At 46.5% G+C, this 15,813-nt stretch overlaps 1 protein-coding gene across 1 annotated transcript in view; it reads left to right on the top strand.

Moving 5' to 3' along the window:
* The window catches only part of cita (citron rho-interacting serine/threonine kinase a), an 81,817-nt gene extending 66,713 nt beyond the window's left edge, over nt 1-15,104 (top strand). Inside the window, exons 33-50 of the mRNA XM_030775270.1 lie at nt 1,330-1,467; nt 1,959-2,139; nt 2,673-2,764; nt 2,935-3,039; nt 3,158-3,327; nt 4,857-4,937; nt 6,585-6,720; nt 7,138-7,277; nt 7,909-8,001; nt 8,211-8,319; nt 9,653-9,781; nt 10,049-10,129; nt 10,327-10,405; nt 10,793-10,973; nt 12,035-12,036; nt 14,400-14,586; nt 14,665-14,760; nt 15,081-15,104. Of these exons, the coding sequence (XP_030631130.1) occupies nt 1,330-1,467; nt 1,959-2,139; nt 2,673-2,764; nt 2,935-3,039; nt 3,158-3,327; nt 4,857-4,937; nt 6,585-6,720; nt 7,138-7,277; nt 7,909-8,001; nt 8,211-8,319; nt 9,653-9,781; nt 10,049-10,129; nt 10,327-10,405; nt 10,793-10,973; nt 12,035-12,036; nt 14,400-14,586; nt 14,665-14,760; nt 15,081-15,104 (2,024 nt within the window). The remainder of the gene's footprint in view (nt 1-1,329; nt 1,468-1,958; nt 2,140-2,672; nt 2,765-2,934; nt 3,040-3,157; nt 3,328-4,856; nt 4,938-6,584; nt 6,721-7,137; nt 7,278-7,908; nt 8,002-8,210; nt 8,320-9,652; nt 9,782-10,048; nt 10,130-10,326; nt 10,406-10,792; nt 10,974-12,034; nt 12,037-14,399; nt 14,587-14,664; nt 14,761-15,080) is intronic.
* Nucleotides 15,105-15,813: the final 709 nt, after the last annotated feature.

The following is a 15,813-nucleotide window of genomic DNA, read 5'->3' on the forward strand; positions in this document are numbered from 1 at the left end:
ACATCAGTGTTACCACAGTCTTACAGCAGTGTTACAGCAGTGTTACAGCAGTGTTACCACAGTCTTACCGCAGTGTTACAGCAGTGTTACAGCAGTGTTACAGCAGTGTTACAGCAGTGTTACAGCAGTGTTACAGCAGTGTTACCGCAGTGTTACAGCAGTGTTACCACAGTCTTACTGCAGTGTTGCAGCAGTGTTACGGCAGTGTTACGGCAGTGTTACGGCAGTGTTACGGCAGTGTTACCACAGTCTTACAGCAGTGTTACAGCAGTGTTACAGCAGTGTTACAGCAGTGTTACAGCAGTGTTACCACAGTCTTACAGCAGTGTTACAGCAGTGTTACCACAGTCTTACAGCAGTGTTACAGCAGTCTTACAGCAGTGTTACAGCAGTGTTACATCAGTGTTACCACAGTCTTACAGCAGTGTTACAGCAGTGTTACAGCAGTGTTACAGCAGTGTTACCACAGTCTTACAGCAGTGTTACAGCAGTCTTACAGCAGTGTTACAGCAGTGTTACCACAGTCTTACAGCAGTGTTACAGCAGTGTTACCACAGTCTTACCGCAGTGTTACAGCAGTGTTACAGCAGTGTTACAGCAGTGTTACAGCAGTGTTACCACAGTCTTACCGCAGTGTTACAGCAGTGTTACCACAGTCTTACAGCAGTGTTACCGCAGTGTTACGGCAGTGTTACAGCAGTGTTACGGCAGTGTTACCACAGTGTTACCACAGTGTTACCACAGTCTTACAGCAGTGTTACAGCAGTGTTACATCAGTGTTACCACAGTCTTACCGCAGTGTTACAGCAGTGTTACCACAGTCTTACAGCAGTGTTACCGCAGTGTTACGGCAGTGTTACGGCAGTGTTACCACAGTGTTACGGCAGTGTTACCACAGTGTTACCACAGTGTTACCACAGTCTTACAGCAGTGTTACAGCAGTGTTACCGCAGTCTTACAGCAGTGTTACCGCAGTGGTACCGCAGTGTTACCGCAGTGTTACCGCAGTGTTACGGCAGTGTTACGGCAGTGTTACCGCAGTGTTACCGCAGTGTTACGGCAGTGTTACGGCAGTGTTACCACAGTGTTATGGCAGTGTTACGGCAGTGTTACCACAGTGTTACATCAGTGTGGACTGACTTCAGCATGGACTTGATTATCATGTCATTTAGGGCTTGTTTGACCTGACAGAGATCTAGACTGGTCTTAAACTAAATTTCACGTACAGTGGAGAATGTACCACACTACAGGCCTATCCTTCATCGCTCTCCGATAGACCAGTCAGTTAACTGGTATTTTCCCTCTCTTTCTCTCTCTGTCTGTTTGTAGAGTACGGGCGTCGTGTCAAAGAAAGAATGCACCATAACATTCCCCATCGTTTCACCGTGGGCCTGAACATGAGGGCAGCCAAGTGTGCCGTGTGTCTGGACACTGTGCATTTTGGCCGCCAAGCTGCTACCTGCCTAGGTACACACACGCATGCACGCACATCACACCATATAAAACATACACATCACAACACATAAAACACGCACAAACACATCACAACACATAAAACATGCACAAACACACACACACACACACAAACACTCACACTCATTACACCACATAAAACGCACCATATAAAACACACACACTCGTTACATCACATAAAACACACACACACACAGTCGCAGTATTACTGATCACTTATCACTACACATGACAATGAATGTAATATTTGAGCTGTTGACTGTAGGGTCAGAAAAGCAAATTCAAATGACCTGATCGGACCTGTCAACACTGTTAAACTAACACTCAGCATCAACCTCAAACTCAAATGACCTGATCGGACCTGTCAACACTGTTAAACTAACACTCAGCCTCAACATCAAGATGTCCTCTCTCTCTCTCTCTCTCTCTCTTTTTCTCTCTCTCTCTCTCTCTCCCTCTTTCCCTGTCTCCCCGTCTCTCCTCAGAGTGCCATACCCTGTGCCATCCGAAGTGCTCGCCCTGTCTGCCCGCCACCTGTGGTCTGCCGGCCGAGTATGCGGCACACTTCTCAGAGGCCCTGTGTCGGGACAAAGCCAACTCCCCCGCCCTGCAGGTCAAAGAGGCCAGTGGACACGTCCGCCTGGAGGGCTGGATGAAACAACCCAGGTGGGTCACGCAGAGAGAGCTCCACTGTGTGTGTGTGTGTGTGTGTGTGTGTCTGTGTGTGTGAGAGAATCAGAGATGTGGGAAGACTGTGTAGTAAAAGCTGTGTGAGTGTGTGTGTGAGTGTGTGAGAGAGAGAGAGAGAATCAGAGATGTGGGAAGACTGTGTAGTAAAAGCTGTGTGAGTGTGTGTGTGAGTGTGTGCGTGTGCGTGTGCGTGTGCGTGTGCGTGTGTGTGTGAGTGTGTGTGTGTGAGAGAGACAGAGAGAATCAGATAGAGAGATGTGAGAAGATGGTATAGTAAAAGATGAATGAACCTTGTTCAGTTCAACAGTTTTTCTTGTTAATGTATTGGTAATTTCAGGTATTTTGTGGATGTGAAAAAAACTTAAATAATTGGTGTGTGTGCGTGTGCGTGTGTGTGTCTGTGTCTGTGTGCGTGTGTGGGTCTGTGTGCGTGTGCATGTCTGTGTCTGTGTGCATGTGCGCGTGCGCGTGTGCGTGTGCGTGTGCGTGTGCGCGATTATTTCCTGCAGGAATGGGAAGCGGGGCCAGCAGGGTTGGGAGAGGAAGTATGTAGTGTTGGACGGGACTAAAGTCTCCATCTATGAATCAGAACCCAGAGAAGGTATACACATCAATTTATCAATATGTGTGTGTGTGTGTAGATATGAATATAGTTATGTGTGCGTATGTTGCTGTCTCACTGCTCTGTTTGTGTGTGCGTGTGCGCGTGCATGTGCGCGTGTGTGCGTGTGTTCGTGCGTGCGTGTGCGTGTGTGTGTGCGCACATTGCAGACTCGGTGAAGCCTCTTGAGGAGTTTGAGTTGTGTTTGCCCGACGGCGAGGTCACTGTTCACGGAGCTGTAGGAGCATCAGAGCTTATCAACACTGCCAAATCAGGTCTGTCCACTGTGTGTGTGTGTGTGTGCGTGTGTGTGAGGGAGAGGGAGACAGAGACAGAGAGTGTGAATAGAGAGGAGGTTGTTATCTCACTGCTGTATGTGTTTGTATGGAACAGATTACCCGTATGTGCTGAAGTTGGAGTCCCACCCACACACCACATGTTGGCCTGGTCAGTCTCTGTACTTCATGGCTCCCAGTTTCCCTGATAAACAGCGCTGGGTTGCAGTCCTGGAGTCAGTGGTGGCCAGCAGCCGTGGCTCCAGGGAGAAGTCAGAGGCAGATGCGGTGAGTGGACAAGTGTGTGTGTGTGTGTGTGTGTGTGTGCGCGTGTGTGTGTGTGTGCGCGTATACTCTTGATTTGGATTTTAATTTTTTTTATCTCAGAGTTTTTGTAATATTCTTCTAGTTTTGTAATATTTGTCCTGCGGTTTGACCATTCTGTTCTTACCTCCTGGATTTAAACATTTTAGATTTGACCTCTATTAAACTTAATGAGCTACGAATCACAGCCAGTTTGCCCTTCATTAAAATCTGTCAGTCAGGGGAGAGAGAGAGAGAGACGGAGAGGGAGAGAGAGAGAGAGAAGGAGAGAGAGAGAGAGACGGAGAGAGAGAGAGAGAAAGTAGTATTTTTCTGAAATGTACCTCCCTCTCATCATCACTCTTTCTTTCTTTTCTATCTTTTCATTCTCTGAATGAATGCGCATGATCTGTGATGTGGGACCATGTTACATTGTGTGTCCGTGTGTGTGTGTCCGTGTGTGTGTGTCCGTGTGTGTGTGTCCGTGTGTGTGTCCGTGTGTGTGTCCGTGTGTGTGTCCGTGTGCGTGTTTGTTTGTGTGTCCGTTTGTGTGTGTGTGTGTGTGTGTGTGCGCGTGCATGCGTGCGTGCGTGTCTGTGTGTTTGTGTGTGTGTGTGTGTGTGTGTGTGTGTGTGTGTGTGCACGCGCATGTGTGTGTGCGTGCACGTGCGTGTGTGTGTGTACATGTTGATTACCGCAGGCGGGTGTTGGTAAAAGACAGAAGCCTCTCTCTCCGTTGGTTCAGGTAAAGAGATGTATACGTGAATGTGAAGAGATACATACAGGAGACACACACTGCCTGCTGCCCCACACACATCCAAACACACAAACACATCCAAACACACAAACACATCCAAACACACACATCCAAACACAATCACACCCAGACACACACTGCCTGCTGCTTGGGTCATTGGCATGTGGACAAAAATCCCACACACATCCAAACACACAAACACATCCACAATCACACAAACACATCCACAATCACATCCACAATCACATCCACAAACACATGCCTGTCATCAGACACTCTGTGCATGCTTGTGTAGGCTGGTGTGGATGTGTGACCTACCCTGACTGGCTCTGCCCTGTTTCCATGGTTACCGCTTCAGCCTGCAATGTTCTGAAGCCTCTGTGTTGTACCCCCCCCCCACCTGTTCAGGGGTTATGTCTACGTGACTGCTCTGTCTGCCTGCCATGTGGAGCGCTGCTCAAACCATCAGAGAATTCCAAATCTGGAATCCCTCTATGTTTCCTCAGCCACGCAGCTCAAAACAACTCCAACTCTTTGAAGCTCTTTGAAGCTTTGAGTCGTGTTTGTGTGTGTGTGTGGAGGTGGGGGGTTAGTTCCAGGCAGCTGTCTGCCCTGGCCCTCAGTCCTGCTGGCTGAATGAGGTGTGGCTGCCGCCTGTGTTCTGCACTGTGAACGCTGGATGTCAGCTAGACTGCCAAATTCTATCACTATCAAACACACCACTACTCCTCTCAAATTCTCTCTCTCTCTCTTACAGAAACTGTTGGGGAACTCACTGCTGAAGTTAGAGGGAGATGATCGTTTGGACATTAACTGTACCTTACCCTTAACAGACCAGGTAATCCTCAAACTCTCACTCAGCGATGGATTTAAAACTACACACCTTCTTTTCACTACACCAGACCACGTTTAAGTTCGCTCAGTCCTAAAAGCACACAGACAGCAGTTGGGCAGTGCACACCAAACATTTTTACTACAGGCACAAAAATAAAAATATGGTTTAGAAAGAACACAGAGAACTTGAAATAGTTCACGGAGGAACTCTGCAACCAGTGTTATCTCTTTGATAGACAGTCGACCAAACCAACACGGTGTTATCTCTCTGACAGACAGTCTGCCAAATCAACACGGTGTTATCTCTTAGACAGTCTACCAAACCAACACAGTGTTATCTCTTAGACAGTCTACCAAACCAACACAGTGTTATCTCTTAGACAGTCTACCAAACCAACACAGTGTTATCTCTTAGATAGACAGTCTACCAGACCAACACAGTGTTATCTCTTAGATAGACAGTCTACCAAACCAACACAGTGTTATCTCTTAGACAGTCTACCAGACCAACACAGTGTTATCTCTTAGATAGACAGTCTACCAAACCAACACAGTGTTATCTCTTAGACAGTCTACCAGACCAGCACAGTGTTATCTCTTAGACAGTCTACCAAACCAACACAGTGTTATCTCTTAGACAGTCTACCAAACCAACACAGTGTTATCTCTTAGACAGTCTACCAGACCAACACAGTGTTATCTCTTAGACAGTCTACCAGACCAACACAGTGTTATCTCTTAGACAGTCTACCAGACCAACACAGTGTTATCTCTTAGACAGTCTACCAAACCAACACAGTGTTATCTCTTAGACAGTCTACCAAACCAACACAGTGTTATCTCTTAGATAGACAGTCTACCAGACCAACACAGTGTTATCTCTTAGATAGACAGTCTACCAGACCAACACAGTGTTATCTCTTAGACAGTCTACCAGACCAACACAGTGTTATCTCTCTGATAGACAGTCTACCAGACCAACACAGTGTTATCTTTTAGATAGACAGTCTACCAAACCAACACAGTGTTATCTCTTAGACAGTCTACCAGACCAGCACAGTGTTATCTCTTAGACAGTCTACCAAACCAACACAGTGTTATCTCTTAGACAGTCTACCAAACCAACACAGTGTTATCTCTTAGATAGACAGTCTACCAGACCAACACAGTGTTATCTCTTAGATAGACAGTCTACCAAACCAACACAGTGTTATCTCTTAGATAGACAGTCTACCAAACCAACACAGTGTTATCTCTTAGACAGTCTACCAGACCAACACAGTGTTATCTCTTAGACAGTCTACCAGACCAACACAGTGTTATCTCTTAGATAGACAGTCTACCAGACCAACACAGTGTTATCTTTTAGATAGACAGTCTACCAGACCAACACAGTGTTATCTCTTAGATAGACAGTCTACCAGACCAACACAGTGTTATCTCTTAGATAGACAGTCTACCAGACCAACACAGTGTTATCTCTTAGATAGACAGTCTACCAGACCAACACAGTGTTATCTCTTAGACAGTCTACCAGACCAACACAGTGTTATCTCTGAGTTACAGGAGTGTAAAAGCAGCTGAAGGGGGTGCCAGAGAGAGCACTGCAGGTTTGCTGATTTGTGTGTGTGTGTGTGTGTGTGTGTTTCAGATTGTGCTGGTGGGATCAGAGGAAGGCCTGTACGCTCTGAATGTGATTAAAAACTCCCTCACTCACATTCCTGGCCTCACCTCTGTCTTCCAAATCCAGATTCTCAAAGAACACGACAAACTTCTTATGATCACAGGTCAGACACTCACAGACCCCTCTCACAACCACACTGTCTCTTTACACCTCTTATTCTGTGTGTGTGTGTGTATCGCTTACCCGTTTAATTAATGATACACACTCATTAATTCTCAGTTATTTAAATGGATCTTAATTAAATCACTTAATGCACTCACTTAGCCATAATCTTGGGCTGTCTCTTTATCTGCATTAGTTTCATCAGTCTCTGTCTGAGTAAACATTACTGCCTTTAAACCAGCTGTTCTGTTCAGATTTTCAGTGTATTGCAAACAACATAAGACACTTTCCCTTTGTTCATTTCTTGCTCATAATGTATGTCGTGTGTGTGTATGTACGTGTGTGTGTGTCTGTCTGTCTGTCTGTCTGTGTGTGTGTGTCTGTGTGTGTGTGTGTGTGTGTGTGTGTTTTATATCAGGTGAGGAGAGAGCATTGTGTCAGGTGGAGATAAAGAGAGTAAAACAGTCTCTCTCCCAGTCTGCACTGCCCACCCAGTCAGAGCTGAGTCCGTACATATTCGAGACAGTCAAAGGCTGTCATCTCTTCGCCTCAGGCAAGGTAGGCTCACCCCCCCCTCCTCGTCGCCTCGGCAGCCCCCATCCTGATACACCCCCTCCCCATCGCCACCCCCTCCATATACACAACCACCCTCTCAGACAGAGAGAAAACACTCATGTCCTTCACCCTGTGGCTGCCTCGGGCCTGACGTCTTATTTCACTTCAGTTTGTGTAACACTGAGTTGCCCTGTGTGTGTCTGAGTGTCTGAGTGTCTGAGTGTGTGTGTGAGGGTGTGAGTGTGTGTGTGTGTGTGTGTGTGTGTGTGTGTGAGGGTGTGAGGGTGTGAGGGTTTGTGTGTGTGTGTGTGAGTGTGAGTGTGTGTGTGAGGGTGTGTGTGTGTGTGTGTGAGGGTGTGAGGGTTTGTGTGTGAGTGTCAGTGTGAGTGTCAGTGTGAGTGTCAGTGTGAGTGTGTATGTGAGTGTGTATGTGGGTGTGTGTGTGTGTAGTGTATAAGCTATGACAGACACAGTTACAGTGATAAAACAGTTAAACTGTGAGTGTCCTGCTCATGGTGCTTCAGTGCAGTCAGTGTAACCACAGCAATCAACACTCACAAAAAGACTTTTCCTACCTGTACATCACAAATAACAAGTGAAACCCTTTGATTGTGTGTGTGTGTGTGTGTTCCAGATTGAGAATGGACTTTGTATCTGTGCTGCTATGCCCAATAAGATAACCATCCTTCGATACAATGACAGCCTCAACAAATTCTGCATCAGAAAGGTACAGTCTCATACCCCCCTGTCTCTCTCTCTGTACCTCTCTCTCTCTCTCTGTATCTGTCTCTGTCTGTCTGTCTGTCTCTCTCTCTCTCTCTCTGTGTCTCTCTCTGTCTCTGTCTCTCTCTCTCTCTCTCTCTCCCTCTCTTTCTCTGTGGTGTTCAATAGTTGAGTGTGTTTGACTGCTCTGTCTGTCTGTGTGTGTGTGTGTAGGAGATTGAGACGTCGGAACCCTGTAGCTGCATTCACTTCACTGGCTACAGCATCATCATCGGCACCAATAAGTTCTACGAGATAGAGATGAAGCAGTATGTCCTGGAAGGTATGCATACACACGCACACGCACACACACACACACATGCACACACACACACACTCACAAAGAGTACTACATACTAATTGATTAACCTTGAAGTTTGTATGGTAACAGTATGTGTCACTGTACTGTGTTTCCTATAATAGTAAATAAATGATAAACTGTGATAATTAATGAATGATCTCCTCTCTCGCACGGCTGCCCGTTTACCCATTCATGTTCGTCTACGTGACCATTTAGACACTGGTGCGTCTTTTCCTCTGACCAGACCACCACTCATGTTCCAACACTTTCCTCTCCATATCTTTATGGTTTTCATAAGCAGTCTGCAGTTAAACACTTGAGATGGTAACCTGCGTTAGTAAACAGGAGGGTAATTTCCCTCCCTATACATGGCAGAGTGAAAGTCCCTTCACTTAACACACGTCTCTGTAGATAGAACAGCTCAACAGTCATGCCCCTCCCTCTGATCGTGACAAGTGAGCATTAAAAGACTGATAGCAGTAGAGGCCATGTGTCCAAACCACTGACGTGTCTTTACACTGTTTCAGCAGATCAGTCAGTGTTAGTATGTCAGTAACTACAGCTGCTTTACCACCAGTGTCCACTTACATACACTGTGTGTGTGTGTGTGTGTGTGCGTGTGTGTGTGTGTGTGAGTGCGTGTGCGTGTGCCTTTACACCCCTGACACACATTGTCTGTAGCCCTGTAATCTGTAATTCAGCAGTGTGTGATAGAGACAGATCCGCGCATTCACTCCTCTTTATTATTGACTGATTGGGGGGATGTATTGATCGACTGATTGATTGGGTTGGTGAGTTGATTGGTTGATTGTATTGGTGGACTGATTCACTGAGTGGATGTTTTGATTGTGTGGATGTATTCATTGATTGCATAGATGTGGTGTTTGTGTTGGTGGACTAATTGTGTTGATGTATTGATTGATTTATTGATTGGGTGGATGTATTGATTTGTTGATTGATTGGGTGGGTGTACTGATTGATGTATTGATTGATTGGGTGGATGTATTGATTGATTTATTGATTGGGTGGATGTATTGATTTGTTGATTGATTGGGTGGATGTACTGATGTAGTGATTGATTGGGTGGCTGTATTGATTGACTGATGTAGTGATTGATTGGGTGGCTGTATTGATTGACTGATTTACTGATTGATTGGGTGGATGTACTGATTGGGTGGCTGTATTGATTGGTTGATTGGGTGGATGTATTGATTGACTGATGTATTGATTGGGTGAATGTATTGATTGGTTGATTGGGTGGATGTGTTGATTGGGTGGATGTATTGATTGTTTGGATCTGTGTATTGATTAACAGAGTTCCTGGATAAGAACGACGTGACGCTGGCCTCTGCCGTCTTCGCTGCCTCTTCCCACAGTTTTCCCATTTCCATTATCCAGGTCACCAGTGCACCGCAGAAAGACGAATATCTGCTCTGCTTCCACGGTACGTACACACACACACACACACACAACTCCAGTCCATGCCTGCGTGTGTGTGTATGATGAAAAGCAGCCTCCTTATCTGTTATTAATGAGTTTATATGATAAAGATGATGAAGGTTCTGTGTCCTTTTGTAGAGTGTGTTTGCATGTGGATGTGGATGTGAGTGTGTGTTAGAGTGTGTTAGAGAGAATGAAGGCGTTAAGGTGTGTGAGAGAGAGAATGAAGGTGTTAAGGTGTGTGTTAATGTTGGTTACGTTTTGGTGCCAGAGTTTGGCGTGTTTGTGGACGCGTACGGCCGCAGGAGTCGAACCGACGACATCAAATGGAGCAGACTGCCTCTGTCCTTTGGTACGTATGCCCCGCCCCAGACCAGTACTGTCTCCACCCACTGATGTCACACTGTGTGTGTGTGTGTTTAATCTGGCTGTGTCTCACTGTGCCATGACAAGATGATGCGTATAAGAACCTGCACTGACTGTGTGTGTGTGTGTGTGTGTGTGTGTGTGTGTGTGTGTGTGTGTGTGTGTGTGTGATTTTCCCTCCAGCCTACAGAGAGCCATACCTGTTTGTCACTTACTTTAACTCCCTGGACGTCATTGAGATTCAGAGCCACTCTGCACTGGGGTAAAAACAACTACAGACTACTATAAAACACACTCACACACACACACACACACACACAACTACAGACTACTATAAAACACACCCACACACACACACACACACACACACACACACACAACTACAGACTACTATAAAACACACCCACACACACACACCCACACACACACACACACACACACACAACTACAGACTACTATAAAACACTCTCACACACACATCTTATTTATACAGCAGCTAACTCCAGCCCAAAGGTACTGCAGTCAGAAATATTAGAACAGAAATCCCACACCTAATGGAAGTAAATGCCTTTTAGTGTTGAAGCGTTACCCTGTTTTTCCATCACTACGCCAGAACAATGACATACAGGTTATTTGTTTGTTTGCGTAGGCCACACTCGTACGCTCATCTGGACATTCCTAACCCGCGGTACCTGGGCCCAGCCATCTCCTCTGGTGCCATCTACCTGGCCTCCTCCTACCAGAACAAACTCCGTGTCATCTGCTGTAAGGGCAACCTGACACAGGAGGGCACCGGGGATCAGCAGAGAAACAGCTCCACCCGCAGGTCAGTACTGCCCGCCCTCACACACACACACACACACACACACAGACAGGTCTGCTCACATGGGTGTGGTCTGAAAGACTGCTCTTAACCACGAGTGACTGGCACTACAGTGTTTTAACAGAAATTAACCAGCTTACATGATGGAAAACATTTAATGCTGTTTTAGTCACACAAGCTACTGTACGAGTCATTACTGTATGAGAGAGGGGAGTCATTAGAGAACGAGTTATTACTGTATGAGAGAAGGGGGAGTCATTACTGTATGAGAGGGGGAGTCATTAGAGAACGGAGTCATTACTGTATGAGAGAGGAGAGACATTAGAAAGGGGAGTCATTAGAGAAGGGAGTCATTACTGTATGAGAGAGAGGAGTCATTAGAGAGGGGAGTTATTACTGCATGAGAGAGGGGAGTCATTACTATATGAGAGAGGGGAGTCATTAGAGAAGGAGTTATTACTGTATGAGAGAGGGGAGTCATTACTATATGAGAGAGGGGCTTTATTAGAGAGGGGAGTCATTACTGTATGAGAGAGGAGAGACATTAGAAAGGGGAGTCATTACTATATGAGAGAGGGGAGTCATTAGAGAGGGAGTTATTACTGTATGAGAGAGGAGAGACATTAGAAAGGGGAGTCATTACTATACGAGAGAGGGGAGTCATTACTGTATGAGAGAGGGGAGTCATTAGAGAAGGGAGTCATTACTGTATGAGAGAGGGGAGTCATTAGAGAGGGAGTCATTACTGTATGAGAGAGGGGAGTCATTAGAGAAGGGAGTCATTACTGTATGAGAGAGGGGAGTCATTAGAGAGGGGAGTCATTAGAGAAGGGAGTCACTACTGTATGAGAGAGGGGAGTCATTACTGTATGAGAGAAGGGGGAGTCATTACTGTATGAGAGAGGGGAGTCATTAGAGAAGGGAGTCATTACTGTATGAGAGAGGGGAGTTATTAGAGAGGGAGTTATTACTGTATGAGAGAGGGGAGTTATTAGAGAAGGGAGTTATTACTGTATGAGAGAGGGGAGTCATTACCATATGAGAGATGGGCTTTATTAGAGAAGGGAGTCGTTACTGTATGAGAGAGGGGAGTCATTACTGTATGAGAGAGGAGAGACATTAGAAAGGGGAGTCATTACTGTATGAGAGAGGGGAGTTTTTAGAGAGGGAGTTATTACTGTATGAGAGAGGGGAGTCATTAGAGAGGGAGTTATTACTGTATGAGAGAGGGGAGTCATTACTGTATGAGAGAGGGGAGTCATTAGAGAGGGAGTCATTACTGTATGAGAGAGGGGAGTCATTACTGTATGAGAGAGGGGAGTCATTAGAGAGGGAGTTATTACTGTATGAGAGAGGGAGTTATTACTGTATGAGAGAGGGGAGTCATTAGAGAGGGAGTCATTACTGTATGAGAGAGGGGAGTCATTACTGTATGAGAGAGGGGAGTCATTAGAGAGGGAGTTATTACTGTATGAGAGAGGGGAGTCATTACCATATGAGAGATGGGCTTTATTAGAGAAGGGAGTCATTACTGTATGAGAGAGGGGAGTCATTACTGTATGAGAGAGGAGAGACATTAGAAAGGGGAGTCATTACTGTATGAGAGAGGGGAGTTTTTAGAGAGGGAGTTATTACTGTATGAGAGAGGGGAGTCATTAGAGAGGGAGTTATTACTGTATGAGAGAGGGGAGTCATTACTGTATGAGAGAGGGGAGTCATTAGAGAGGGAGTCATTACTGTATGAGAGAGGGGAGTCATTACTGTATGAGAGAGGGGAGTCATTAGAGAGGGAGTTATTACTGTATGAGAGAGGGGAGTTATTAGAGAGGGGAGTTATTTTAGGCCAGTGACTGTGGTGATCTGAGAGACTGCACAGACCTCACACCCCTGTGAGGCAGCCCTGTTGTGCAGACACACACTCCTGCTCTCTCACACCTCTCCATCTGCCTCTCTTACTTCTCTCTCTCTCTCTCATCTCACACATTTCTATGGAAACAGACTCTGAGTGTATCACAGAACAGCCTACTGTGATGGTAGGGGGTTGTATGAACTCTGTGAGGTGAATATGAATGAGAGCACATTGGCTGACTGGTGGTCTGGGCCTGGTGTTAAGTGGTCCCTCAGGTTGGGTGGGTTTAAGCCGTCTGGAAAGGCTATACTCTGGCCCACGGGCTCTTCACAGACCTTCATAAAGGCCTGGTCACATGGTAGGAGGCATGTGCACGGGGCCGGTGGCATCTGATTGGCTGTGAGGAGTTTGCTGAGTTTTAGATGTGGTTTTGGTGGTGGTGGCAGTAACACACAGAGAGGCCTTATGACTTCACCTGTCACACTGTGGTCTTCTCTTAATCAACCGCACTACAGACTCAACCTTCCCACAGAGGGACGAGTAGAGCCTCTGGTCTGTTTCTCTCTGGAGTCATTACTGAATCCCTCTTTTTTCCCCTTAAAACAGGAGGAAGAGTGCCTTTTTCATTTGTAACAGACAGTGAATCGTCACTTTTAGAAGTTGGTGAATGTGTAAGCTTGTTTTATGAATTGTGCTAAATAAAGTGCTTTGTGTTCTCTGGTCACTGTTACCTTGTGTGGAAACACTGCCACCTGCTGGTGGGAAATATGTCGGTACAGTTCATCCTGTAGAGACACATAAGCCCATCAGTAACTTTGACCACTGTGTTACATGTTAAGTCCTGAGGATTCACTGGACAGATGTGCTCATTCTTACCCATCACTCACACCCCAAAGGGGGTGTATCATCCAGGACTGACACAACCACCATCTCTGTTCAGCCAATGACCACGCCACTTAATTAGTTCCCCTCTGAGAACAGAAGTGCATTGAAACTGTGGTGTTCAGGGAGTGAAAAGGGTAAAGCTTGATTCATCAGTCAGACCACACTCAGGACTGGCCTATCAGCTCCCCCTCTCTCTCTCTCATATATGACCATGACAGAGTATGCAGTGATGATGTCTGTGGACAGAGCTACACCTTCTAAAGAAAGCACTCTGGACATTTTCCAACAACAGGGACCAAAAATGTATTGCCACTAATCAAATCAAATCAAATCATATCAAATCATATGACTAATTAAAGAAACAGGGCATGCAGACAAGTCTTGTGCAGACGAGTGTGTTTAGGCTTCCTGTCAAACCTGAGAGGAAAGAAAAAGAAAAAAAAAAAAACTGCACCTGACTCGTCAGATCTAAGATGTGAAAAGCCCTTAAACAGTCAGATTCTGCATGTCCATCAGCAGGGGAGGAGCCTTCCCTGTTTTTTTCCCACTCTTTTAACTCTTCATCTGTTCACCCTAATTCCACAGCTGTGTTCACACACTTACCATGCTCAGCTCTGCCGCCTCTGCGCCTCAGGCCGCTGATTCCGCCTCTGTGCCCCCCTCCCAAGTCACTAACTGCCTCCCTGCTCTGTCCTGCAGCCCTAACAAACGCGGCCCCCCCTCCTACAACGAGCACATCTCCAAGCGGCTGGCGGCCGGCCCCATGGTGCAGGACGGCCTCCACCAGCCCGGCACGCCCCACCGCTACCGCGAGGCGCGCACCGAGTTCCGCCGCGACAAGTCGCCCGTACGACCCATGGACCGCGAGAAGTCCCCGGGCCGCCTGGCCGATCCCCGCCTGGAGAGGTCCCCGGGGCGGGTGATGGACCCCCGCATGGACCGGTCACCCGCCAGGGTCATGGAGCTACGCAGGGAGCGTTCGCCTGGCCGGGCTTTTGAGGAACCGCGACAGAGACTTCACACAGGCTCCGCCCGCACTCCTATTGGTCCAATCAATAAGGTCCACCCACCTGTGACTGATCACTCACAGTGTCAAAGCCTCCGGCATACACCCTAGTGTTCACCATAACAGCACTCGGAGATACATACACTTAACACTTACAGTCAGCACAGCACCTGAACACTGTTAACCTTTACACTAACACCAGCAAGAGATACTGAACTTTCCATAGCTACGCACGCTTAACACCTACAGTTAACAGACCATGTGAGCACTGCTGGCCTCTTGCTGACACTGGTCTGCATGTTTTCATACTGCCAATATACTCCAATACAAGCTTAATGCTGATTCCCTTACTTGTCTCTTCTGCTTCTTCACAGGTGTGGGATCAGTCATCGGTTTGAGAGACATGACTGCTGGACCAATCAGAGGAGAGGGACACACCCCGCTAACTAATGCCTCTTAAAGGGGCGGGACCTTCGATATATACCATGTAGTTTAGTTAGTCCTCCAACAGGGGAACGGGAGATGTGTTAATAAAATTATTCGGCCGCTGAGTGTGGACGCACAGCACAATGACCTGAGAGAATGAGTAAAGCCAGTGGCATTCAGTAAAAAAACCCAAAAAAAACCCCACATGCCTGTGCTACCTGATTGGAGGATTTTCTAGGTCACATGGTATGCATCCCCACCTCCTGCGACAAATAGTGTTTGACGTTGAAAGTTTTAGATGAAAGAAGATTCTGTCCTTCTTCCTGCGTTTCTTCACCTTTTCTTCCGCTCTGCGTGGGCACAGGCAGAGTTCTCTCTCTCTCTCTCTTTCTTTTTCTCTCCCTCTCCATCCGTCCCTCTGCGCTGTTCACAATCCCCAGCATTGGCCCTGCTGGTCTTTCTAAAGGAACAGGAAATGCTTCAGGTGGTCTTCTCACAGTGTACATAGACCAACTCAACTTTTTATAGAAACTATTCAGACAAAAAAAGGGAATACGAGGCTGGTTAAGCCGTGTCTATTTTTGTTAAAAAAAAAAGAAAAAAAAAAGAAAGAAAACAAAAGAAAAAGCAAGACACTGTTTGTAAACGTGCCCTATTGAATGTCGGCTCAGTATTAACCCT

Source organism: Chanos chanos, chromosome 1, assembly GCF_902362185.1.
Source record: "Chanos chanos chromosome 1, fChaCha1.1, whole genome shotgun sequence".
In the NCBI taxonomy this organism is placed as follows: Eukaryota; Metazoa; Chordata; class Actinopteri; order Gonorynchiformes; family Chanidae; genus Chanos; species Chanos chanos.